The 27,503-nt window shown below is 37.9% G+C and overlaps 1 protein-coding gene and 2 pseudogenes across 1 annotated transcript; 2 read left to right on the plus strand and 1 right to left on the minus strand.

Moving 5' to 3' along the window:
- Positions 1–3,078: 3,078 nt before the first annotated feature.
- Positions 3,079–4,246, minus strand: LOC144628737 (melanocyte-stimulating hormone receptor-like). Its single transcript, XM_078486861.1, has one exon. It carries the CDS (start codon positions 4,244–4,246, stop codon positions 3,341–3,343), a length of 906 nt encoding a protein of 301 aa, XP_078342987.1. The 3' UTR covers positions 3,079–3,340.
- A 15,473-nt stretch (positions 4,247–19,719) lies between these two features.
- Positions 19,720–20,892, plus strand: LOC144628032 (beta-1 adrenergic receptor-like; annotated as a pseudogene).
- A 3,725-nt stretch (positions 20,893–24,617) lies between these two features.
- Positions 24,618–26,858, plus strand: LOC144628738 (adenosine receptor A3-like; annotated as a pseudogene).
- Positions 26,859–27,503: the final 645 nt, after the last annotated feature.

Raw genomic sequence — 27,503 nt, forward strand, 5'->3', positions numbered from 1 at the left:
TTTCTTGGCTCTACCGTCCAAAAGTTCTCTAAATTCGCTAAAAATGCACTTTCTGACAATGCAGGAAGATTTTGATGAAATTTCCATGTAAAAATGTACAATATTTTACTTTGGCACATGCGCATAAGCCAATTTTTTTTTTTTTTTTTTTGCTGAACCGTTCCGATTTTTTTCCTTGCTCCTTTCCTTTTCGTTTTTCTCTGCTTTCTTATTCTCTCTATCTTTTACGCTGTGCTCCCCTTCTACTGGCCTGAAAAATTTTGATCTGAATCAATGGAAAAACCTGGAAAGGAGATCATGATCAAGTACGGGTATTTTGGCCTGTTTTAGCACCAATTTTACACCAAAAACTGATCGCGTTTTTTCGATTAGCTCTGTCAGAATGCAGTCAATATTGAAGATGGACAGTCCTGTGGAAAGATCTATCCAAGCTCTATAAGATGCAAATCACAAAAATCTGCTGACGTGTAAATTGGTGACGTCATAAGTGGCAGAATGGCCATTCCTCCAAATCCCGGAATAATCCGCGCTTAGCATGTTAAGGGTTAATTAGTTTTTGAACTACTTTACAATAATTCAGTGATATTCCCACAGACTAGACGCAAATGCGCGTAAGATAGCGGCGTAGCAGGCGGCTCTTTTCGCACGAAAGCATACTGCGCGAATGAGAGGCGTAAAGTCCACGAGAGCAACGGGAAGGAGGAGTGTGAGGCTTTTTTCAAGTCGGGATTTTGTCGCTCGGTTTGCCTGCTTGGCAGCTATAGAGACCTTTAGTTCCGGGAATACGTACGACATTTTCTAAGGCCCCTTCCACACTAAACCGGGTAAATTTGAAAACGCATCTCCTTTTGTACCCGGTTAGGCCAACCGTCCACACTTAAACGGCGTTTTTGGTCACCCAAAACGGTTCTTTTTAAAAACGCTCACCAAAGTGGGTAAATTTGAAGACGCCGGCTAGGTGGCGTAGTGTGGACGTCGAAAACGGAAGAAACCGGGACTTTTTGAAAACGCTGACGTCAAATAGTCATGTCTTCTCAAAGCTCTGTGCATGCGTTGTAAATCTGCGTGCGATAAAGCGTATCGTTTTCAAATTTACCCAGGTTAATGTGGACGGAAAACATCTTATCTAGTACGGCGTTTTCAAATTTATCCGTTTTCAAATTTACCCGGGTTAATGTTGACAGGGTCTTAAAGTAAAAGAGTACGCGTGTGAAATCATGTCCCCTTGGCGGGAAATGAGATAACCGTGACGTGAGAGTTTTCCAAGATTGTGTCTTTTTCGAAAGGTCGGCAAGCTCGATAATTAATAAAAATGACGGCATAACATTCGTATAAAAAACTAAGCACCGTTGTAATTATGCTGTTCACAAAGAGGGAAGACAGCCTTTTGAAATAGCATATTCTCTTCTTATAATTTTGCTTAAAACTTACGGAGAAAATCTCGTTTTGTCGGTAGTTGTATTCACGAGCCCAGTGGCCAATTTTCTTTAGCATATATCGACTATTGTTACTCCACTGAATGAGATGCTAGCTCATTACAAGTTACCCCCGGCATTTTGTCAGGATGTCCTTACAGTTTGTCCGTACACGTTTGTACTTAATTATTGGTGGAGAGAGACACTGTGCGAGTGAAGTGTCTTACTAGAGAGGACAACACAATGACCCAGTCCAGAGTACGAGCCGGCCTGATAGATCCAGAGTCGAAGGCGCAAACCGTTCAGCCACTGGCTCTCCTCCAACGTGTAGTCGTACTCGGATTTAACGGTCTGTTTTCAAGTTGCAGGCTTTTTAGGAGACTAAATAAAGAGTAAATCTTCCTGATCAGCGTTGTCAGTTATCGCTGAGTGGGCCCCCTCTCTTTTGATCTGAAACTCAACCCAAAGCCTACTGGAGGGCACGGGAACAAGAACAGATCTCAGGAACAGATCCAAAAAATGGTTTTTTTTTTTTTGGGGCACCCCCCCCCTCCCCCCCCCCCCCCCACACACACCTCCTTCAGAAAAAAATATGCGTCGCAAAGTGTCTTCTATGAGAGCTTTCGCAATAAAACATGCATAAGTCTGTCAAATATGTCATACAACCCAGTCAAACATAGTACGACATAAAATATACACCAGCGACATAGAGTGGTCGCGAAATATGGCCAACACAAAGATCAGTGACCGCCAGGCATCGAAACAAAAGTTTGGTGGAAGGATGAAGAGAAGACTATTTATGAAGAGCAACAAGGATCAGAGCATTGCCCAGTACACTAGTCATGCTGTGATGGATAGAAAAATGTTCAGGGCTGAAAGAAATGCAACTCATTTGCCTGTTAATGCCATGTTCATGTGCTTGTTTGGTTCAGCACACTTGTGTAATTTTCGTTAAGTAAAGTTTGCCTTTTCTCCTGGGTGGACAATACTTCAGGACCCATCAGAAAGATATGGCAACTAAAAGCTTTTAGTTGTTGAGATTAGACTTATTTTTTTTTTACTTTTATTTTTTTTGTCAGTCATTACTTAAGCTGTCTTATAATACTTTTCAAAACCTTTTCAAACTCAAACAATTCTCGTAGTGTGGTTGGGCGTGGGGTATTCACGGGGTTTTAGCCAAACGCTAAACTCAAATCGAAGCACACTTCCTTTAGTGATGCTTTCAATTTTCTTCTCAAACTCATTAATAATCCATCAAGTTAAAACAAAGAAAATCATGACCGTGAAGGAGGTTTGGATACTTGGTCTTAATTAGTAAAGATTTTTTTTTTTGTCCGTTTACTCCGTAGTTTTTGTTTCGATTGAGAAGATTATCAAACACTCGAGACAGTGTTTCAATTAATTCGTCAAAAATACACCGCTTCGCCTCGTATTTTCAACCCGGGGGGGGGGGGGGGGCGGGATTTTCAATTCCCTTCTCGGTGTTTGGATATCCCGATGAAACACTGTCGCTCGTGTTTAATACATTACTTAAAAGCTGCCGCGTGAACTATCATTATGTCGTTTCATTTGATGATGGACGCGGAAAGATCCTTATTGAAGTTTGATTTATTGCATTGACCAGAAAGAAATAAACCGATCTTTCTGAAATCGCCTCATATTAAATTCAAAATATTTTGCCCGTTCCATTTTATTTTTTAGCATAAGGAGCACCTGTGAATACTTATATTTCTTTATGTACGTACTGCTTCCTCTTCATTAACCTAAAAGGTGCTGTCAGGAACTTAAGGAAATCATGATGCTCGCATTAGTTAATTAAATTTTCGTCATCTGTGACTTACGGAAATATCGTTAATGAAGTTACATCTTTCGTTTACTTTGCTGGAATCAGCTTCTTCTTTCCTCGCTACTTAGATCTGTACAATTTAACTCAATAAACACCAAAACTGTCTGATTGTGTCTTTCACTGCTTGTCTCACGTCCCTGATCTTCCAACAGTAAAGAATTGGGTTCAACGACGAGTTCAAGTAAATAATAGTTAATACAACGTCCGTTGCCTTTGAACTTGGCATTATTTCGTGAACCTTTAGCACAGTATAAGTACCACACGGAGCATAGCAGACAACTAACGCCAACTGCACCCATGCTATGCTAGAAACTGTCTTCTTGTAACGTGCTATATTCAGTGGAATTCTTCCTTCGTTCTGTTGTCGTAGGTGAAAATGGTCTTGTAGTTGAGCTTGATGTTGTCGCAATGTGAGATAAATCTTCGTGTAGCATAAAATTGTGGTCAGCAAAGAAAATGTCACAATAACGAAGAATACAGTCAAAGGAAGCTTTGGCAAAGCGATAAAAGGCGTCCATCCAAACGAAGCAACGATTGTCCAGAAACCAATTATTGTTGTACGAACTCGCCTTATCGTTACAACGTGTCTGTATCTCAGCCCCAACAACAGGGCGAGAAGTCTATCCACACTTATTGCGGTTGATGTCAAAAGTGAGACTCCACACAAAATATAGGTTGAGGCGTAATTTGCCAATTTGACGACGTGGAGCTTCGTAAAAATTATAGAAGAAACATGGAGCGGTTGCGAAATAAGTCCAACACAAAGATCAGTGATTGCCAGGCATCGAAACAAAAGCTTTGTTGGTGGATGGAGAGAAGACTCTTTATGAAGAGCAACAAGGATCAGAGCATTTCCCAGTGCTGCGGTGATGGATAGGAATATGTTCACGGCGGAAAGAAATGCAATTGTGCCCGTTAGCCATGTTCCTGTACTTGTTTGGTTCAGCTCGCTTGGGCAGTTTCTGTCTGCAGTGAAGTTCGACATTGTTCGTGGTGGTCGACAGCAAGTTAATACAAAAAGCTTTCAATGAGTTGCTACGAATATAGTTTATAGGATTTGATACATGTCAGTCATCATGAAAATTAACTTATTAACAACAACAACAACAACTTTTTTATCTGTGTTTGTTTACTTTTTTATTTATATTTATTATAATATTTGTAATTACTCAGAGTTAGCCAAAAGCAAATAGTACTTAATTAAAAGAAATACCCAGTGCATTTGCTAACCATCTGGCTCGTGTACGCCTGGATTTTAATAATAAAGATCTTAATTAAACTAACAGCGAGATACTTCAGACCATGCTGGAAGAACATCGTCCGCTAACTACAAAATGTTCTCCCGTCAATATTTTTAGTATAAGTAGCATCTGTGACACAGTGACATAGACTGCTTAAAAGTTTCATGTTTATTACTTCTTAAAAATCCGTGTTTTAAGGCTCCTTAAAACACTTACTAAAGCTTTCCTCTCGCTTAAGTTGATCAATTCGCGAGCTCCCCAGGCTGCGAAAGAGAATACGAGCTGTTCGGGCTGCATGGATGTTTTGTTTTTAAATAAAATTTCCATTTTTTTTTCAGCCAATCCTAAACCTAGTCATGAAGCGGAATTTGTTTACAGGCTGAGAATGTTAAAGTCATCTTACAAAAAGATACATCCATTTATAAATTATTTTTTGTAGACTATTTTATTGAAGGTTTCAAAACTCTAGTGTCGGGTCTAAACATTGTACAAGCTAAAGGAAGCTTAGCATGGATAACATTACTGAACTACATAAACAACCACAAAGCTGTCTGATCGTGTCTTTCGCTGCCAGTCTCACTTCTTTGATCTTCCAACAGTAAAGAATCGGGTTCAGAGATGAGTTTAAGTAGACTAAGGTCATTGTAGATGCAACTTGGTAAATTGTCGATCCATTTTGGTGTCGCATTATATTTATTATTATAGACAAACTTATATACGGAACATAGCAAGCGTAAAACGCCAACTGCACCCATGCTATGCTGGACAATGTTTTCTTATATCGTGCTATATTAAGCGGAATTCCTCCTCCGTTCAGTTGTCCTTGGTGAACATCAGGTCTTGTACTTGAGCTTGATGTTGTCGTAATGTTAAATGAATCTTTGTGTAGGAAAGGATTGAGATTATGAGACAAAGAACTACAAGTATATTGCCTGCAATCAAGAAAATGCTAAAACTCCAAAAATAAATTGCTCCACATGAAACACTTACTAGGGAGAGAAAAACTATAACTACCCAAATTCGTCTCAAAGTTACAACATGTCTGTATCTCAAACCCAGCAAAAGGGCGAGAAGTCTACCCACACTTATTGCGGTTGTTGTTGACATCGACATCCCACACAATATTGCACTTATAACACTAATTCCTTCGTTGAGATAGTTGAGATCTATCCAGTTCATCTTTTTTATTCTGAATTCAGCTAAAATAAAAGTTACAAAGAGTGGTTGTGTAATAACTCCAACACAAAGATCAGTGACCGCCAGGCATCGAAACAAGAGTTTTGTTGGTGGATGAAGAGAATTTTCCTTATGAAGAGCAACAAGGATCAGAGCATTTCCCAGTGATGCAGTAATGGATAGAAAAACATTCAGGACCGAAAGAAATGCAACTGTGCCTGTGAGCCATATTGATGTGCTTTTTTGGTTCAGCTCGATTGGAACGATCGGCATTGTTCGAGGTGGTCGGCAGCAAGATGTAGTTTTTAGTTGTTAAGAATTTAATTTATAGGATTAGTTGCATCTCATTTATGTATTCTTCCAAAAGCAAATAATTGCGGGCCCAAGAGGGGCCCGCAACCCTAATCTTGACTGTGACCAGCGGATTGCGTATTACGCGTGCGCGCCACGTTTATAAAGACCAGCTGCAAAGCGGAAGTTGAAAATTTTGTTCTTCCACTAAGAACGATCAGAATGCGAAAAATGTGTCAATCACAACAGATTGTCGAAACACCGGAAGTTGAAAATCTGTTCTTCAAGAACAACGTGGCAATCTCAACAGTGTGTCACATAAGATCAAGGCTTCTGCCACATGGAAAATTGAAATCATTACGTTTTGCAGGCGTTGTTTCGGCGTTGGTTTTGAGAAGATTTACTGTGGTTGCATTACAGATAAACCACGGCAAAACGAATGATTCCAACAACGATTGATCTCGAAAAATCCCTTACAACACTGACAACATAGCGAGTTCACCGACCGAGGAAAATCGCGTCTCAATTACACCGCATGTTCGATAAAATCATGCATTCCTTGCGTGACGCGTTACTCGGAATAACTGTCTCTTGTCCAGTGATTTTATCGACACCGTCTGAGAAATTTTCGCGACCTGTTGGAATTATTGCTGTGAACTGAGGTGACTTAAGTTATTTGTTCTTCCACCATGAACGGCTACAATGCAAAAGGATCCGAAATTGTGTCGTTCAATTTGGAAGTTGAGAATTGTTTCCTCCACAAAGAACGATTAGAATGCGAAGAAATGCGAAGTGTAAATCACAAAAGTTTGTCTAATGAGATCGACGCTTCTGTCACATGGAAGGTGAAGGTGACAGTGAAGGATCTTTAAGTGCATCTAGGCCCGCACTTTCTAACCTGTGGTTACCACTAGTACTTAATTGAAAGAAGAACCCAATATCTTCCACACGAACGATGGGCTGTCAGCGATAATAAACAATTATTGGATGAGGTTGAGCATGATATTGTGAATTATCAAAACTGAGGTCTTTGTTATCTGCCGAAGCCGAAGGCTGAGGCAGATAATACAGACACGAGGTTTTGATAATTCACGATATCATGCAAATACCGAATTCAATAATTGTTTTATTATACGTTTTCAAACAATTTGCCATCACTTTTTCTAGCGCCGGCGTAAAACTTCGTCAGAACATTGGCCAAAGCGGTTTTATCTTGTCGTTCCTCCAGGTTCTTCTCCCTAAATAATCATGCAGAATTTTTACACTTATTTTTGTTGTTTTCTTGGTGTTTTAAAAATCTTTAATCTAGATCAAAACTTTCAATTCCTCTTCGGAAACGGAGGCGAATCGCTCAGCCATATTTTCAAAAGTTTGACAGCACTACACGGACGAGGGGCTTGGAAACTAGGCGGACTCTGAACTCGACATGATAACCTAATATCTGCTGCAGATATTGGGTTATTATGTCAAGTTCACATGCTACTGTATATTGACTGAATCCTCTCGACCAATCACATGTTTCAAAGTAATTCTAATGTATAATAAAGATCTTTATTGTGTTTTATTAATCAAACGTTTCAGCAAGAGAAAATAAGGGGTTGGTTTCAGTTATTGTCAAGATTAACCTGCAGAAAACCGGCCTTTCTGGAACTCCTGGTACCAACCATATAATATTTTTTTTTCTTTTCTTAACATGCTTTTAGCAAAGGTTGCACCTGTGATTACTGGCCTGATTAACTTAATGTACTGCTTCCACTTTCTGTCTGTCGCCTAACCCAATTAAGTTGGGGGTTTAGCCATGATACACACAAATGTCTCGAAAGAAAAATGCCCTGTGGATTGACCGTGTTCGATCCAATACACACCTATAAGTTGCCACGTATCCAGCGTGGTGACCCGATGGTGTAGTGGATATCACGCCTGACAAGTAACAGGGAGACGCGGGTTCAAATCCTGCTCGGGGCATGTAATTTTTCTTTCATTTCAGAGACGTGTGTCGAAAGCCTTCTGTAATTTATTTACACCTTTCTTTCGTGGTTTGGAATGGGTTGCAATTCTGTATCAACTCGATTAAGGAAAGTCTATTTTTACACTGAATGAAAAGTATAAAATGAGTAAAATTATAAACTAGTATAAGATTTATAGAAAAATTTCTAGACCAGGAAAAAGCAATCTAAAAATAACATGAATATGTTCTTGCTTGCAAAAAACACTTTTTTATGAAATGATAGAGTGCAGGTTATTAATTATAAATATTCAATCACGAACAGGGCAATGATGGTACGCGGTACTTTTGTTAAGGCTCGGTCTTTGCACTCCACTCCCTCTTAGTAGTTATTTAACGCAATTTAGGACCTGTCTGGCATTTTTTTTACCCTTTTTAACCATTCTCTCACATCCATTTTGTCTGCTCACGTTCTGTTACAGTCCATAAAAAAAAATAGATCAATTGAAATAATTAGCGATATGTTCAAAATGCCGGAAGGCGCCGATGGATGCATGGTAATGACTAGCAAGACTAAAAAAATACCGACACAATCATCTGATATTAACATGTATACCAAACGATCTTATTCAGTGGGGCCTTTTTCACGTTGTTTTTCTGCGTCCGTGCACCCGTCTCTTCCCATTTCTTTTTTGGCCGCGTTAATTTTTCGATGTTACAACTTTCAAGAAATCTATGGAGGATCTTCCTCGTAAATCCTGTTCGCTGGGCTCTTTAGCCGCATCATTTGATGATTCCTCGTCGCTTTCACTGTTTTCATCTAGCACAAATAAACTACCGTCCAATGTCAACTCCATCATTCCTGTACAGTGGCGGATCCAGGGGAGGGGTCCGGGTCCCCACCTTATTTTTTCGGAAATAGCGCATTATTTTTAGGGCATTATTCTGGCCGAGTTTGAAGGAATTTCATTTTGGGCTATTTCCAAGTATAGTTGACATTTACGCGGAGCTCTTCTTAAAACACTTACAAAAGCTTTTCTTTCCGTCCGCGGGATAAAATTGTTAACAATCGCCTATCCAAGAATGACTTTAGTGGATCTGTTGGCAAGTTACAGGGGGGAAAGAGAATACGAACTTTTAACGTACGGGTAAAATGATGTCTAGGGCATTATTCTGGCCGAGTTTGAAGGAATTTCATTTTGGGCGATTTCCAAGAACTTGGAAATAGCCCAAACTTGTTTCCTCTGTTTCCTCTGTTTCAGTGGCATGCCTGTAAACTAGCTATCTCGAAGAGATATGAAGCTAAGTGCATGACCACTATAAAAAAACATTTAAATTTTTACATGCCTTGTTTTTCAATCAATTTTTATGAATTTTCGTCGTTACGCCTTTTCAGCCAATCCTAGACCTTCATGGTTATGAATAGGAATTGTCTATAGACTAAGAATGTTATACATTCGAAGTCAGTGACAAAAGTAAAACCGGTGGTTTACAAGACAAAAATTCGGGTTCACCTCATTCCTTATAGTGAACACCTAAGCCCTCTTAGAAAGCTACATACATCTATAAATTAGTTTTGTAGGCTTTTTTATTGAAGTTTTCAAACTTTAAATGTCGACGGGTCTCAACATTGTACAAATTCAAAGATACTGAACTTTTTGTTTCACTTAACCTAGATAACATTAACTACAAAAACAACAGCACTGTCTGATCGTGTCCTGGCACCTGTGTTGGCACCTGTGTTTACTTGCCTGATTAACGTAATATACTGTTTCCTCTTTGTTTACTCAAACTGAACTACGATGTCCGCAACTTCAGGAAGTGTTTACTTCCATTTTCGTCATCTGTGACTTACGGAAAATATTGCTAATGAAATAAGTTTTTCGTTTACTTTGCATGGATCGGCTTCTTTCTCCACGCTACTTCAACTCAATGGCAACTATTCATTCATTCGGTCGGTCGGTCGTTCGTTCGTTCGTTCGTTCAATACCGCACACCAAAATTATTTGATAGTGTTCTTCACTGCTTGTTTCACATCCCTGAACTTGCAACAGTAAAGGATCTAGTTTAAGTACGAATCAGAAGTAAATAATGTTCGTCTATTGTTCGTGGTGGTTGTCAACAAGAAGTGACAACAAAGCTTCAGAGCTTTAAGTTGGTATGAATATGATTTCAAAGAACAGCTGTAACATGTCAGTGATATTAAAACTACGTTTGTTCAGAGTCTTTTTCTTAACGTTTTTTTAAATTTTAAGTAAGCCAAAAGCAAATAGTGCTTAATTAAAAGAAGTATCCAGTTCGAATCCAGTGCATTTCCTTAGCATCTCCTTCGTAAAGGATTGTACTTTAATAATAAAGATCTTAAAATATTAGTTATTACATTAACCTGTGGTACTGCCAACCATTCTGGAAGCGCATTGTCCGCTAATTTCAAAATATTTTCCCCATAAGAATATTTTTAGCGGAAGTAACATCTGTAAAACAATGGCATCTATTTGATTACTTAAAAGTTGCACGTTTAGGACTCCTATGACTCCTTAAATATCCTAGTTTGAAGACTCCTTAAAACACGTACTAAAGCTTTTTTAACGTTCACGGGATAACATTTTTAACAATCGCCTATCCTTAAATAACTTTAGTGGATCTGTTGGCTGGTTACAGGGGGAGAAAGTCAATACGAGCTGTTAACGTACCGGCTTAAAGGATGTTTTGGTTTTCAATCAATTTTCACGAATTTTCTTCGTAAGGCTCTTTCATGGTTATGAATGGGGATTGTTTAGAGACTGAGAATGTTTTACGTTCGAGGTCAGTGACAAAAGTAAAACCGGTGGTTTACAAAAGAAAAATTCGGTTCACAACATTCTTTATAGTCAACACCATCTTAGAGAAAGCTACAAACATCTATAAAGTAGTTTTGTAGTCTCTTTTATTGAAGTTTTGAAAACTTTAATGTTAACGGGTCTCAGCGTTGTACAAAGTCAAGGTAACTGAAAGTTTTGTTTCACTAAACGTGGATACATTAACTACAAAACAACAGCATTGTCTGAACGTGTCCTTCACTGCCCGTCTCACTTCTTTGACCTTCAAACAGTAAAGGATCTGGTTTAAGGACGAGTCAAAAGTAAATAATTGTCCACCATTGTTCGTGGTGGTTGTCAACAAGAAGTTGCTACAAAGAGCTTTTAGTTGCTACGAATATAATTTTCTCATTCCTTATAGTGAACACCTAAGCCCTCTTAGAAAGCTACATACATTTATAAATTAGTTTTGTAGGCTTTTTTATTGAAGTTTTCAAATTTTAAATGTCGACGGGTCTCAACATTGTACAAATTCAAGGATACTGAACTTTTTGTTTCACTTAACCTAGATAACATTAACTACAAAAACAACAGCACTGTCTGATCGTGTCCTTCGCTGCCCGCCTCACTCCTTTGATCTTCCAACAGCAAAGAATCGGGTTCAGAGATGAGTTTAAGTAGACTAGTGTTATGGTAGATAGCCAAACCAAGTAAATTGTTAACCCATTTTGATTTGTAATTATATTTCTAAGAACAGTTACACTAATATATGGAACATAGCAAGCTACTAACGCCAACTGCACCCATGCTATGCTGGACACTGTCTTCTTGTATCGCGCTATATTCAGGGGAATTCCTCCTCCGTTCGGTTGTCCTTGGTGAACATGGTCTTGCACTTGAGCTTGATGTTGTCGCAATTGTAAGTAAATCTTCGAGTAGGAAAGGATTGAGATTATTAGAGAAAGAACTCCGAATACATTGCTTGCAGTTCGGACAATACTTCTACTCCAAAAATACATTGCTCCGCATGAAACACTTATAAAAAAGAAGCAAACTATAACTACACGAGCTCGTCTCAAAGTTACAATATGTCTGTATCTCAAACCCAGCAACAGGGCGAGAAGCCTGTCCACACTTATTGCGGTTGATGTTAAGATCGAAGTCCCACACAACATAATGCTTAAAACATCTATTCCCTTGTTGAGGTGGTTGTCCCAGTTCGTCTTCTTTACCCTGATTACATCAAAGATAAAGGTTACGAAGAGTGGCTGGGTAATAAGTCCGACACAAAGATCAGTGACCGCCAGACATCGAAATAAAAGTTTTGTTGGTGGATGAAGGGAAGACTCTTTATGAAAAGCAACAAGAATTAGAGCATTGCCCAGTGATGCAGTGATGGATAGAAATATGTTCAAGGCTGAAATGAATACAAATATGCCAATTTGGGTTAGCTCGCTTGTGTAGTTTCTGTCCACAGTAACGTTCGCCATTGTTCGACGTGGTCGGCAGGAAGATGTAGCTACAAAGAGCTTTTAGTTGTTAAGAATTTAATTTATAAGATTTGTTGCATGTCACTTACTGCACTATAATTATCCTTATTCAGTGTTTAAACGCTTTTGAAATGGTTCAGTCTTCCAAAAACAAATACTTCTTAATTGAAAGAAGTACTCGATATCTGTCGCATGAACATATTACTTTTAGTAATTACAATATTTATTTCTTATTAATTAAAAGTTTCAGTTATTGCATTAACCTGCAGGAAACCTGCCTTTTTGGAATCCCTTAGTATTAACTATATAATTTTTTGCCGTTAAAATATCTAATTCTGCCTGTGTCATGTTTCTTTTGTAGCATGAGTAGCACCTGTGGACTACTGGTGTCAACGTAATGTACTGCTTCCTCCTCATTAACTAAAAATGTATTAACCGGAACTTTGGCACATAATGCACGTTGATTATTTAAATTTTTGTCATCTGTGACTTACGGCAAACATCGCTAATGAAGTTGATCTTTCGTTTACGTTGCTGGGTTCGGCTTCTTTTTCTCACTACTTCTCGATTATAGAGTGTGTTCATGGCGGCCATATTGGAGAAGTGAAACAATCAAATACTTTTTTCCCTTTGGAAATCAAATGCTTTTTTTTCTTTGAAAGAAAAACATTATTTTTAAGCAAATATCCTTTACTGTTTGACTCCTCCGACACGGCTTCCATGAAAGCAATCTATGTCAACTTTGCAGCTAGATATGATCTGCACAATTTCACTCGACAAACACGAAAATTGCCTGATTGTTTTCTTCACTGCATGTTACCTGTCAAAGATGAAAGAAATGCAACTGTGCTTGTTAGCTCTGTTAAATTAATTTGCTTGTTTGGTTCAGCTCCATAGGGTAGTTTCTGTCTAAATTAAAGTTCACCGTCGTTAGTGGTGGTCTTCAACAAGAAGTGACTACAAATAGCTATAAGTTGCTACGAATATTATTAAAAGGATTTTTACATGTCAGTAATTATTAAAATCATCTTTATTCAGAGTTTTTCTTTAACTTTTTAAAATGGTCAGTTAACTAGCCAAAAGCAACTAGTACTTAATTTAAAGAAGTACCCAATGCACTCTCTAACCATCTGCCTCGATCGTGGACGATTCGATTTTTATATAAAGATCTTAACAAAAGATATAGTTATTGCATTAACATGTGGTATCACAGCCATCTTTTCTGGAAGCGCATCGTCCTCTAACTACAAAATATTTTCTCCGTAACAATAGCAGAAGTTCAACTTGTGACCCAGTGCATAGACTACGTGAACGTTTAACATTTATGACTTCTTTTAAAAAGTCCCACTTTTAAGACTCCTTAAAAGTTTTACGTTTGATGACTCCTGAAGAGTCCCACGTCTTAAAAGACTCCTTAAATTAAAAGTTGAACGTTTATGACACCTTAAAATTCGCCTCTTAATCTGACACTCCTTTAAGACTCCTAAATTAAAAGATCTATTTTTATGACCTTTTAAATTTCTTGTTTTAAGATTCCTTTAAGACTCATTAAAACATTAACGCTTTGCTCTTCGCCCGGCAGAGAGACTTTTTTTTTATCAATCGCCTATCGTAGAATGACTTAAGTGGATCTATTCGCCAGAATTTCTAGCGATTGAGATTACACTCCCATACAAACTCTGTATTTTAACTTTTTTAATTCTTAAACTATTTTTTTTAATCTTTTAATTTTAAATTTTAACTATTATTTTGCAGGGCCTCACTGAATAACACCTTTGGTGATGTGAGCTCCCTGGGTAAAGAACATTATTATTATTATTATTATTATTATTATTATTATTATTATTATTATTATTATTATTATTATTATTATTATTATTATTATTATTATTATTATTAATAAAATTTCTTGCTCATCCCATCCTTAGTCTACACTTAAGTTATATATTTCATGTATAAATAAGTATTGTTGGTTCTTATATCGAAGTCTTCAAAATTTTAATGTTGAGATTCAGTGGTGTACATACAGTCGAAGCTCTCTTAACGGACACTCTCGTAAGCGGACAGCTCTACTTACGGCCACCTTGTTGGAAACCCCGTTTTTACTCCCATACAAACTCTGTATTTTTACATTCTCGTAAGCGGACATTCCCGTAAGCGGCCGCGGACACTTTACGAGATTACGACTTAGACTTTTTCTTTATTTTTAAGCTCCCGTAAGCGGACACCGCAAAGAAAATCATATAAAAAACCTCTGTATCTTGTATTAATCAATCAACTTCACATCGCCGTTCGTCACAATGATTTTACTGTAATTACAGTACCATATTTCAGTGTTTGTTTTGTCGTCATCCACGTCCGGTTACATTTCGAAACACCACTAAGTTGCATATTACCATTATGTTAGCTGGGCAAGCTCCCGTAAGCGGCCATCTATCCCCTACACCTCTAGTGGCCGCTTACAAGAACCATTCTCGTAAGCGGCCAGCTCCAGTTGCAGACACTTTTTTCGCGTCCCGAGGGTGTCCGCTTATGAGAGCTTCGACTGTATGTATCTTTTTTTTCGCTTATCCATTAACCACACAAACAACTGCACTGTCTGATCGTGTCCTTCGCTGCCCGCCTCACTTCTTTTATCTTCCAACAGTAAAGTATCGGGTTCAGAGATGAGTTTAAGTAGACTAGAGTCATGGTAGATAGCCCAACCACGTTAATTATTAATTCCTTTTGATTTGTCATTGTATTTATTAGTATAGATACGATAAGATACGGACCATAGCAGGCTACTAACGCTAACTGCACCCATGCTATGCTGTACACTGTCTTCTTGTATCTTGCTATATTCAGTGAAATTCCTCCTCCGTTCGGTTGTCCTTTATGAACATGTTCCTGTACTTGACCTTGATTTTGTCGTAATTTGAAGTAAATCTTCATGTAGGAAAGGATTGAGATCATTAGACAAAGTACTACGAGTATATTGCCTGCAATCAAGAAAATACCAAAACTCCAAAAATGAATTGCTCCGAATGAAACACCAATAACGAAGTTGCAGACAATAACTACACGAGTTCGTCTCAAAGTTACAACCTGTCTGTACAGTAAAAACCCGCGTATAAGAACCTAGGTTTTTTCAAGTTAGCCTAAACAGGTTCTTATATAAATGGTATTTACTGTAAAATTAGGCTAACTAGGTTCTTAACTTTTGTTCAAGAAATAAAGTAGAATTTTTAAATGATCTGGTCTTTAATGTTCAATAACAGTATTCTGTGATTTCATAAGGTTCATCTGTTCATCTCAGTTAATGATTATATTCAAGGAGGACAAGTTTTATAAAATAAGAACCTGTTTTAGAATTTTAGCCTTAAATGGTTCTTATGTGAAGGGTGCTTAAAAATGAAATTTTAGCCTAACAGGTTCTTAAATGTTAAATTCTTATACGCGGGTTTTTACTGTATCTCAAACCCAGCAAAAGGGCGAGAAGCCTATCCACACTTATTGCGGTTGATGTTAAGATCGACATCCCACAAAACACAGTGCCTGAAACATCAATTCCCTTGATGAGGTAGTTGAGATCGTTCCAGTTCATCTTTTTTATTCTAAATACAGCTAAAATACGAAGAGTGGTAGTGTAATAATTCCAACACAAAGATCAGTGACCGCCAGGCATCGAAACAAAAGTTTTGTTGGTGGATGAAGAGAAGACTCTTTATGAAAAGCGACAAGAATCAGAGCAGTTGCCGAGTGTTGCGGTGATAGATAGAAAAATGTTCAAGGCTAAAAGAAATGCAACTGTGCCCGTTAGCCATGTTGATGTGCTTGTTTGGTTCAGCTCGCTCGGGTAGTTTCTGTCTACAGTAACCTTCGCCATTGTTGGAGGTTGTCGACAGTAACTACAAAGAGCTTTTAGTCAGAATTTAATTTATAGCATTTGTTGCATTTCATTTATTACACTACAGTTATCATTATTCAGTGTTTTAAAACGCTTTTGAAAGGTTTCAGTTAGCCAAAAGCAAACACTACTTAATTGAAAGAAGTACCGAATAACTGCCGCGTGAACGATTGGCTTTTTGTAATAAATATTTTTTGCCATTAATTTAAAGTTTCATTTATGTTTTAACCTGCAGAAAACTGGTCTTTCTGGAATCTCTTAGAACCATTCCTGTATTCTATATTTTTTTGCCCGTAACAAGTCTTTTAGCAAACAAGCACCTGTGAATACTGGTATCACGAAATGGAAATTCGTACGTTCCAGTCATTATTGAAATTATCTTTATTCACAGTTTCTTTATGACTTTATTGAAATGGTCAAATAAAAAAAGCAAATAGTAATTAATCAAAAGGAGTGAGAAGTACCCAGTGCATTTTCTTTCCATCTGCCTCGTGAAAGGGTGAACGGACATAACTAATAAATATCTAAAAATACAGTTATTGCATTAACCTGCAGTACAGCCAACCTTTCTAGAAGCCAGCATCGTCCGCTGACTACAAAATATTTTTCCCGTAATAATCCGCCTTTTTAGTAATAGTGGTTTTAGCGTAATGAACTGTTTCCTCTTCGTTATACTTAATTTACTTAAGAAAAGTAGTTCAGAAGCTTTGGACAGGTTTTTTAGAAGCATTTTAATGTTAAAAGCGTTTACTTTTCAATACTTTGCAAAATTAATTAGTAAGGAAAAAAGTAAAATTAAAATCTTGTGACCAAACAACATCTCTCCCACCTGTTAATGCCAACAAGTGTACGGGAACTCTTAAGAGGCTGTCTTTCTGAAATCCGCCCACTCAAATTCGCGTTCAAAATTAACTTTGCTTGAAACTTTGGCAACTGAAAGACTTTACCAAGGCTAGAACTAAAACAGATTTATTTTGATTCAAAACGATTTGCTGGCTGCGTTAGGAGCCATTAAATATTTTTCCCGTCAGGAGCGCCGCAACAGTCTGGAAAATTAAAAAAGAGGCATTTTTCGAGCCGCTGTTAAATATTTCTTCACACCTAACACCGACAATGTTTATACCAATTTGTTCAAAAACATTTCTAGTTTTCTAAGAAAGTTGCAAGTTTCCCTCGATTTACTTGGAAATGCGTAGTCAAGGATATAATGATCACCGCTGATCGGCATCGAACGCGAAGGCTAAAGAAAAGGACCTTGATTTAGAAGCGAATATTTTAATTTCGGGACCTAGCTGATAACACTACTCTACACGGCCGAAAAGTGCAGTCCTTTATCGGCTAAAATATGCAAAATCCCATGTTTTTCAAAAGTTATGACAATTGAGGTCTCTGCACACGTGGGGTCAAGACGCAGGGACATGTCGCAGCGACATGTAGCAGCGACAAAATCACAATTTGTACACACGCAAGAAAATGTAGTGGGGACATGTCGCAGAGACATGTCCCCTCGTGTGCGCTGATTTTATTTGGCGCGTGCAACACAAATTCCTGCAACATTTTGTCCCTGCAACATGTTGCACGAAGTTCAACGAGTTAAACTCCGTGCAACATGTCGCAGGGACAAAACTGCCGCAAAATCGTCCCTGCTACATGTCCCCTCAGTGTGAACAACACATGATTTTGTCGCTGCTACATGTTGCTGCAACATGTCCCTGCGACATGTCCGCACGTGTTAAAAGTCTCCGCACAAGTGGGGACATGTCGCAGGGACACGTCGCAGCGCATGTAGCAGCGACAAAATCATCTGTTGTTCACACTAAGGGGACGTTGAGCGGGGACATGTCGCGGCAACAAAATCCCAATGTGTACACACGCAAGAAAATGTAGCGGGGACATGTTCCAGGGACATGTCGCAGCGAAATGTCCCCTCGTGTGTGTTGATTATTTTGGCAAGCGAAACACGAACTTTGAAGCTCTGTTGTCCCTGCAACTTGTCAGTTGCACGAAATTCAACTCGTTGAACTTCGCGTAACATGTCGCAGGCCGAATTCGTGTTGCACATGTCATAAATAATCAGCACACATAACGGGATGTGTCGCTGCGTTATTAATTTTCTTGTTGCTACATGTCCCCGCTACACGTCCCTGCTACACGTCCCCTCAGTGTGAACAACACATGATTTTGTCGCTGCTACATGCATGTTGTTGCGACATGTCCCTGCGTCTTGTCCCCACAGGTGCGGAGACCTTTGATGACCATTTGTATCAGCACTTGTGCGAGTAATAATGACATTTCCGCTTTTTTTAAAATTGAGCCACTAGAGTTGATTTTGTCATCAATACAGCTTACCTGCTTCCCGCCCCGGATTTATTCCACCTTTTGCCATTTTCCAATCCTCTAGACGGCTGAATTCCAATACAGTTCCAACAAATAGTCAAGTGTTACCTTCCAAACTTGAGGATGGCTTCTATCGATCGAGTGTCTTGTTTTTTACCGAACAAAAGCTCTAACGGCCATGGTCACCTTTCGAGGTAAATAGCGTATCGAAAAACTAGTCCAGAGCTTAATTCTTCGCGAATCAGACAATAAACTTTCCAAGGTTGGTGTTTAATAAGAAAATCGAGATTCGAGGACTTAAATTTTGATAAATAAGAACTAAAAAATATGATCTTTTAACATCAGCGGTCTTGAGCTTTCTGAGACATGCGATCAGCGGTGTCCCCCCCTTTGAGCAGACCTCTGTGGAAGCAGCATCAACAAGCTGTCAATCTTTCAACGATCTAAATGGGGAGATTTCTTAGCAGATTTCTAAATACAATGCAATACAAAAGCGTTGTTTCCTCTTTGGAAAACAACACAAGTTGTGTCGGCTAAGTGTAATTAAAGCGAAATTTTCTACCACAAAAATAAGAAAAATAGTGTGAAGAAACAACGTTGCAGAACGCTACCAATGACTCTTGAAACATCAGCTGGGAACAGAATAATGTTTTACGTGTTAAAACAAGAAGAAAGAAGACCACAAAAAATTGCTTTAATAATTTGACTTGAATATGCCATTACCGGTTGGAAATCCTCTTATGTATTGTATCTTTGAAAACCACTGTTACAATATATTTTCAACATAAATTTGCTGTTATTTGAACTCTTTAAACAGCGGCCGATGATGGACAAAATTTTTTCGTGAGAAAACAAGGAGGAAAAAAAAAGGAATGGAAAATCACTAAAATCACTAGAAATTACCTAGAATGTGCCATTACCGGTTGCAAATGTCAACATGTTTTGTGTTTAAGCCATTGTTCCACTTTCCTTTCTCAAGGCAATCCTTACTGAATAGCTTCTATTTCGGATATGCATTTAAATGCATCATAAATTCCGGTTACGTGTACTCGAAGATAAGAAGTTTCCAAACACGTGATAATAGTTTGCTAACGAAATTATGATATATGTAAATTTTAGTTGATAAAATTGTCATCAAGTGAGTAAAGTATTATCCCAATGCAAGCAAAGACCATATTATTTCAAACAATGTTAAAAAGATAGAAATCGAGAAAAAACTCAACCAAGCAAGGAAGACGAAAACGTGAGAAACGATCTGAAGAACATGGAGACCCAGTTTAATCAAACAAAGATGAATCACACCACAGACAACATCACATTTCTTAGTTGTGGTTTCGCATTTCTTCCTATAAATCCTGCGAAGATTTGTCCCATTTTTCACGTTGTGTTCAATGTCAGACTCGCCGTTAACGCTCTCACCTGTCCTCTCATTATTTTGCTGAACATCCTGGTGATGGTGGCAGTGAAAACCAAACGACAGCTTCGCACCAGGTCTAACGTAGCACTCGCCTGTTTAGCCACAACTGACCTTGTGGTAGGACTAGTTGTTCAACCTTTGCAGATCGCCTGCTATTTCGTTCTTTTCCATGGTGAGACTAACGTGTATTGCAGTCTAACCAAGATAGCAACGGACATCACCATCAAATGTGTTTTGGCGTCGCTATACTGCATTTGCTGTTAATGAGCGCCGAGCGTTATGTCGCGATAAAACATCCCTTCGCACACGAGAACCAGGTAACTGAAGTTCGTATCATCATAGCCTCTGTTCTGGCGTGGGCTGCAGCCACCATCCTTCCCACTCAAAATCTCTGGTTGACAAACAGTCAATCCCTGATAATAATAGCAGGTTCTGTAATACTGTTTCTATTTTTCCCTTCAATGGTTTACTTTAATGTTGCTTTGTACAAGGAAGTCCGTCGCAATGAGAAACAAATTGCAGCTAACCAAGTTTCCATAGAAGCCAAGGAGAAGTTACTCAAGAATAAGAAAGCCTTGTACACGAGAACTATTGTACTTTTCGCCATTTTTCTGTGTTATATCCCAACGAATATTTGTTTTGCTGTTCTCGCTCATTTCAAGGGCATAATCCCTGCTAACATAGGACATATTTCTTTGTATCTTGTTGGTCTACTGCCAGTATTGAATTCGATGTTTAATCCGTTGGTTTACGTTGTTAGAATAAGATATTTTCGCGTAGCTTTCATTCAGTTGTTGTCAAGAAAAACAATTGCACAAGCTGAGGAACTTGAAAGAAAAATCTTTGGACCAAGACGGATTGGAGTCAGAGCTAGCCGAGAAGAAGTTGAGCAACATGGAAATGAGACATTGAACAATGGATACGAAACTACAGTGCGAACACAGCCGCAAGAGGAATATGAAGAAACACCTCTGTGAGGACAATTGTAAACACTTTTAAAAAGTAGGTTTTTCTTCGAACATTTTTATATAATTAGTGACAGGCCAACACGGACTCCCCCCGTGGTTTGTTGTTGCGACGCAATATAGCATTTATTTTGATTTTCGCTTTAATAACGAGCATGTCCTTGAGAGATTTACCTCTCTAGCTTATAAAATATCATCGGAGGCCTTGTGAATATATTTTTCAGCAACGGATGATTTTGTATTAAACAATACAAAACGTTTATAATTTTCGAACGCAGAAAAATGCATAAAAGAAACTATTAGTAGTGAGAGGAAGAAAACAGAAATCGATAATTGTCAAAACTACTTAAGTAAATAAAAGAAAATACGGATTGTATTCAATTAGCAAAAATCTAAGATACCTTTCTGGAAATAGGATTTTGATGTTTAAATATAACATTAATGGTGATTGCGTTAATTTTGTTGATGTTTACTATTTATTTTTGAAGTGATCTGATCTTTCTCTTCAGGACATACAGCACAGATAGATTAAGAATATTATTCTTTTCTTGATTGTTTTTGCCTTCTTGCGGACGGTTTGTTTTTTGTTTTGCCGTCTGCAGGTTTGAAATCGAATGTTTAGAAAAGAATCCCTTTACATTTATTATTTAGGTATTCGTTTTGTTCTTTTTTCCACATGCATCGCTGAGCGGGAAGGAAAAAAGACGCGGGAAGAAAAAAATCAACATGTGAAACGAGCCTTGAATGAGTGCAGTTGGAAATCATGTTGATTTTTTGTGCTAAATGGAGCATAGAATCTTTTCATTTTACGCGTGAAAACTTCACTGTAGCACAATGTCTGAACAGCTGTTCTTTTTCCTGAATAAAAATAACGCTCATTTTTCTTATTTTATTTAAAACATTTTCAACGGAAAAAACGATGCAAACATATAACACCAGCAATGTTTAAAATATTGACTTGCTGTTAAATAACTGAAAGCAAAGCAGTCGAGAGAGAAAAAATATAATTTCGTGTAACTGCCGGCGCAAATAGTATTCTTCCAAAAGTCACTATACGCTCAAAAACCTCTTCTGTAAAGCTTTCCAAACTGCGTCTTTGTGAAAAGCATTAGCATACGCGTTTGCTATATACGAATTGCCGGCAGATTTAATAATTGGAAAAATTTTCATCTCTTTGCGTGTAATATTGACGGAGATATAAGCTTTAAAGGGACTATGTCACGGAGATTTCGCAGATTTTTGGTCTAAACTGTTCTGAAATTAGTGGAAGGCAATCTAACCCATAAAAACAATATCTTTTAACATCTAAAAGAAGATATAACCTTAATTTGTGGATAGAAATCAAGCTACAGCTAAAAATATCGTTTTTTTGAAGACGCACGGAAACAATTTGAAAACGTTTGCCTGACGTTTTCAAATTGCAATCCGTTTCCATCCCCGCCATTTGCAGCCAAAAATGCAGTTAACAGTGTCAGTGCTCTAATACAGCAATTTTTAATAAAATTGGACTGTTACTGCTAGGTTTCATGACGTAGTCCCTTTAAAAAGGCAAAATTTCTGAGCGGCAAAATTAGGCGCTTATGAACCCATACATTCTTTTAAAAGTTTAAATTTTCAAACCGCATCACAGAAAATGTATTTAATACATCGGGAAACTTATAGAGGATGGATAGATCTTTTCACAGGACTGTCCATCAAAACAGAGCTAATCGAAAAAAATCGTCATCAGTTTTTGGTGTAAAATTGGTGCTAAAACAGGCCAATATACCTGTACTTGACCAAGGTCTCATTTCCAGGGTTTTCCATTGATTAAGATCAAAACTTTTCAGGCCAGTAGAAGGGGTGCGCAGAGTAAAAGATAGAGAGAAAAAGAAAGCAGAGAAAAACGAAAAGGAAAGAAGCAAGGAAAAAAAAAAACGGAACGGTTCAGCAAAAAAGGCAAAATTTTGGCTTATACGCATAAGCCAAAGTAAAATAATGTACATTTTTACTTGGAAATTTCATCAAAAATTTACTGCAGTTTCAGAAAGTGTATTTCTAGCAAATTTTAGAGAAATTTAGGATCATAGAGCCAAGAAAACTAATTAACAGTTAATTGAGGACTCTCATTTTTTGTCTACCCTCGTGCCTTTTTTTCTTTACCATTGAATTCAAAGATAATCAAAATGTTTAATTTTATATTTCGCATATTCGCAAACTCCACCCTACATTCCCTCCCACTCTTATGTCTTTTGCTTGATTATTCAACACCGTGCAAAGGTAGTGTGAACACGAAGCCGTTTAAATTGCACGGCGAGATATTTTTGCCACATGATCATGACAAAACTCTGAGAAATGAAGTGGCATATTTTTAACGGTTTTCTAGTAAAAGGAATAGTTTTCTTCAGTGGTTGTTGCAATATCGCTGCGATCTTTCTTTGTGTTTAGCAAATGAATATGATTAACAAAGCAACCACTGAAAAAAGACCAAATCTGAAAACAGTTTCAAACAAGGAGCAGTTGAGAAACGGTTTCTTCCGAGCCGTTAAGATGGCCGCAACAGAAAGAGCGAACATCTCCCATTAACACAAACAACACTCGTGACAATTTAATGAAAAATTTCTGTATGTTAGATGAATGGAAAACTTGAAAGGTAAAGCAGATTCCTAAATACAATGCAATACAAAAGCGTTGCTTTCTATTTGGAAAACAACACAAGTTGTGTCGGCTAGGTATGAAGCCAATTTTTTTGGCCAGGAGAGAAAAAAACAGTATGAAGAAACTTTACCTTGCAGAACACTTCAACCTATAAGTTTTATAACTCTTGACACCGCAGAATAATCTTTTACGTGTTAAAGCTGATTTCCAGTCCGTACTGCGCAGACTCGGGGTTTGTTTTCGTTTTTGTTTTGAATTCGTTGAAACGTTACACTTCGGTGACAGCATACATGAAGTTTTTTAGTCCGCCATTACAGTTCGTTTCGTTCAAGAATTTCCGATGAGCTGAAACGTCGGTTTGAAATAGCGTCAAGGTTCCTCTACTCGTTATTATTTGTTCTGCAAGGATATCTGGCGTTAATTATGAAGAAAAAGGTAAGTTTGTCGCGGAATTTTTAGTTTTGCTTGTAAACATTCCTTCGTGTGGGCTCACATAAACATTGCAGCCGAGATTGCGCAGTACGGACTGAAATTCATCTTTAAAAGAAGAAAAAAAGACCACGGAAAATTGCTCAATAATTTGGCTTGAATATGCCATTACCGGTTGGAAATCCCCTTATGTTTTGTATCTTTGAAAACAATTGTTACACAATCTTTTAACCATTAATTTCCTGTTAGTTTAACTCTTTAAACAGCGGCCGATGATGGACAAAAGTTTTACTTGACAAAAGGAGGAAAAAAAAATGAAAAATCACTGGATAACTCCTCTAGAAGTTTGCCGACGAAGTCTTTTAGATTAGCTAGAATGTGCCATTACCGGTTGAAATGTCCTCATGTTTTGTATTTTAAGCCATTGTTTTACATTCTTTTCTTTACTGAATAGCTTCTTTTTCGGATCTGCAGTCAAGTGCATTATAAATTCCGGTTTACGTGCACTGAAGATTAGTAATTACCAAACACTTAATAATAGTTTGCTAATGAAATTATGATATAAATGTAAATTTTAGTTGACAAAATTGTCATCAAGTGATGAGTATAAAGTATTTTGCCAATGCAACATTTTGACCAATGTTAATTATATATAAAGCGAGATTGAGCTCGACTAAGTAAGCAAAAGTGAGCAAAACGTGAGAAACGATCTGAAGACCACGGAGCCTCAATCGTTCAAAGATGAATCACACCACAGACAACACCACATTACTTAGTTGTGATTTCGCATCTCTTCCTATAAATTCTGCAAAGATGTCTTCTGACCTTCGCGTTGTATTTATTGTCAGACTCGTCGTTAACGCTCTCACCTGTCCTCTCATCATTTGCTGAACATCCTGGTGACGGTGGCAGTGAAAACCAAACGACAACTTCGCACCAAGTCTAACGTAGCACTTGCCTGTTTAGCCACAACTGACCTTGTAGTTGGACTAGTCGTTCAACCTTTGCAGATCGCCTGTTATTTCTTTCTTTTCCACGGCGAGACTGATGTGTTTTGTACTCTAAAGGAGATAGCAACGGAAATCACCATCAAATGTGTTTTGGCGTCGCTATATCATTTGCTTTTAATGAGCGCTGAGCGTTATCTCGCGGTAAAACACCCCTTCGCATACGAGAACCAGGTAACTGAAGTTCGTATCATGATGGCCTCTGGACTGGCGTGGGCTGCAGCCATCATCCTTCCAACTCAAGATCTCTGGTTGAAAAACAGACAATTCCTGAAAATATTAGCAGGTTCTGTAATACTGTTTCTCTTTTTCCCCGCCATGATTTACTTTAAAGGTCAAATGAACAGAAATTTCAAAATGCTATTTTAACCAACCAAATGCTAAAACTATCCATTATTGAGTAAAATTAAGAAAAAATTTTGCTTTCAGAGCCTTAAAGCGTGAATTACAGCAAAAAATACGAAGATTTCCGAAGGCTTCACGAAAACGTTTTTGAATGACTGCGCACTGAAATGGAAGGAATGGAACGAGTTTGTGACGTCATAATTGGTGTTTTTGAAGACGACCGCAGACCGATTCCGCAGACCGCACCGACGGCAACGTCAACGACATCTTCTGGTGCAAAATGAATTTATATTTTACTTGAGAATCTCGCAACTTTCCGGACGCAATCTGTTTATTTATCGCTTTAAGAACTAGCTCCCGCTGAATATTCAGAGAAAGCGTTCAACCCCAAATAGAAAAACCAAAAATTAGCCGTCGTGGCTGACGTTGTCCAAAATACGCAGAATTTCGCCATTTCACGTTGTTGTTCGGCAGAGAACGGCTTTGAAGTGTACCAAAATTCAAAACGCACGTGCATAGTTAACGCGCGTGCAGAACGGCTTTGAAGTGTGCCAAAATTCAAAACGCACGCGCGTGTGCAGATAATTCTGCTCATTAACGTTAAATGCTAATGAGAAAGAACAATCGAGATTCCTGATTTGTTATCATACCAGCGTGCATTCTACCTATGTCTCACATGATATGCAAAACGACAGCAAACAAAATTTTAAGCTATTTTTGTGCTTTGGCTAATCTTTTTAAAAAATGAGCCTCTCTAAACAATAACCAACAATCAATCCACTGAAAAACGGCCGAACAGAACGAAATAACTGCTTGAAATGTCACTAAACACATTTACTTAGATTTTAAGGTGCCGTCTGCGGAATCGGTCTGCGGTCGTCTTCAAAAACACCAATTATGACGTCACAAGTTTTTATTTCCGACAATTTTTCCGAGCACTCTACGATTATGACAGCCTACAAAAAGCATTTTTCAACTTGCAATATCTCTGCGATGTAATGACCGATTGCTTTGAAACTTTGGGATATGTTTATTTGGCTCTTAATAAACACACAGACAAAAAATAACAAAATTCAAAATTTCTGTTCATTTGACCTTTAATGTTGCTGTCTACATGGAAGTCCGCCGCAACGAGAAACAGATTATTGCTAACCAGGTTTCTTTAGAAGCCAAGGAGAAACTACTCAAGAATAAGAAAGCTTTTTACACGACAACTATTGTACTGCTTGTTATTTTTCTGTGTTACATCTCAATGAATATCTGTTTTGTTACTCTTGCTTCTTTTAAGGGTACAATCCCTGCTAACAAAGGGCATATTGCTTTGTATCTGGTTGGTTTACTGCCAATACTGAATTCGTTGTTTAATCCGCTGATTTACGCTGTTAGAATAAGATCTTTTCGCGTAGCTTTCATTCATTTGTTGTCAAGAAAAACAAGTGCACAAGCTGAAGAACTTGAAAGGAAAATCTTTGGACCAAGACAGATTGGAGTCATAGCTAATGTCGAACAAGGACAAAATAGAGCTATCCTAGAAGAAGATGAGCAACAAGGAAATGAGACATTGAACAATGGACATTCAATTACAGTGCGAACACAGCCGCAAGACGAATATGAAGAAACACCTCTGTGAGGACAATTGAAGACATTTTCAAAACGCAGGCTTTTTCTCAAATATCTTTGGAAAAGCTGAACGCTAGAAAACGTTTATAATTTTCGAAAGCAGAAAAAAGTGCATAAGAGTAACTATGAGTAGTGAGAGGGAGAAAACAGAAATCGATACTGGTTAAAAGAAAATCTGTAAATAAAAAAAATATGGTTGTAAATACATTTAGTGACAGTCTAAGACACCTTCCTGGAAATAGGATCTTGATGTAATAACATTAAATGTTGATGATAATTTTGCTGATCTTAAAATTAATTTTTTAGTGATCTTATCTTTCTCTTCGAGACAAACAACACCGATTGATAAAAATAATTTTCCTAGCCAGATTATTTTTGCCTAAGTGCGAAGGATTTGTTTTTCGTTTTGTACAAAATTTTAAATCGAATGTTTGGAAAGAGAAATCCCTTTAAAGGTGTCCATTTTTTTTCTTTTCCACATGCATCGCTGAGCGGGAAGGGAAAAGACGCGAGAAAAAAAAAACAACATGTGAAAACTCTTCTGCCGAGTTTTTCGCCTCTCGCAGGACGAGGTTGCATGAGTGCAGTTTGAAATTGTATTTATTTTTTGCGCTAAATAGCGCATTTAATCTTTTCGTTTTACGCGTGGAAACTT

The sequence above is a fragment of the Oculina patagonica genome, chromosome 10 (assembly GCF_052425735.1).
Source record: "Oculina patagonica isolate OP01 chromosome 10, crgOcupat, whole genome shotgun sequence".
NCBI lineage: Eukaryota > Metazoa > Cnidaria > Anthozoa > Scleractinia > Oculinidae > Oculina > Oculina patagonica.

Bases quoted from the DNA above. Each gene is read 5' to 3' on its own strand.
- LOC144628737 (XM_078486861.1), bottom strand. From the start codon at position 4,246: ATGTCGAACTTCACTGCAGACAGAAACTGCCCAAGCGAGCTGAACCAA.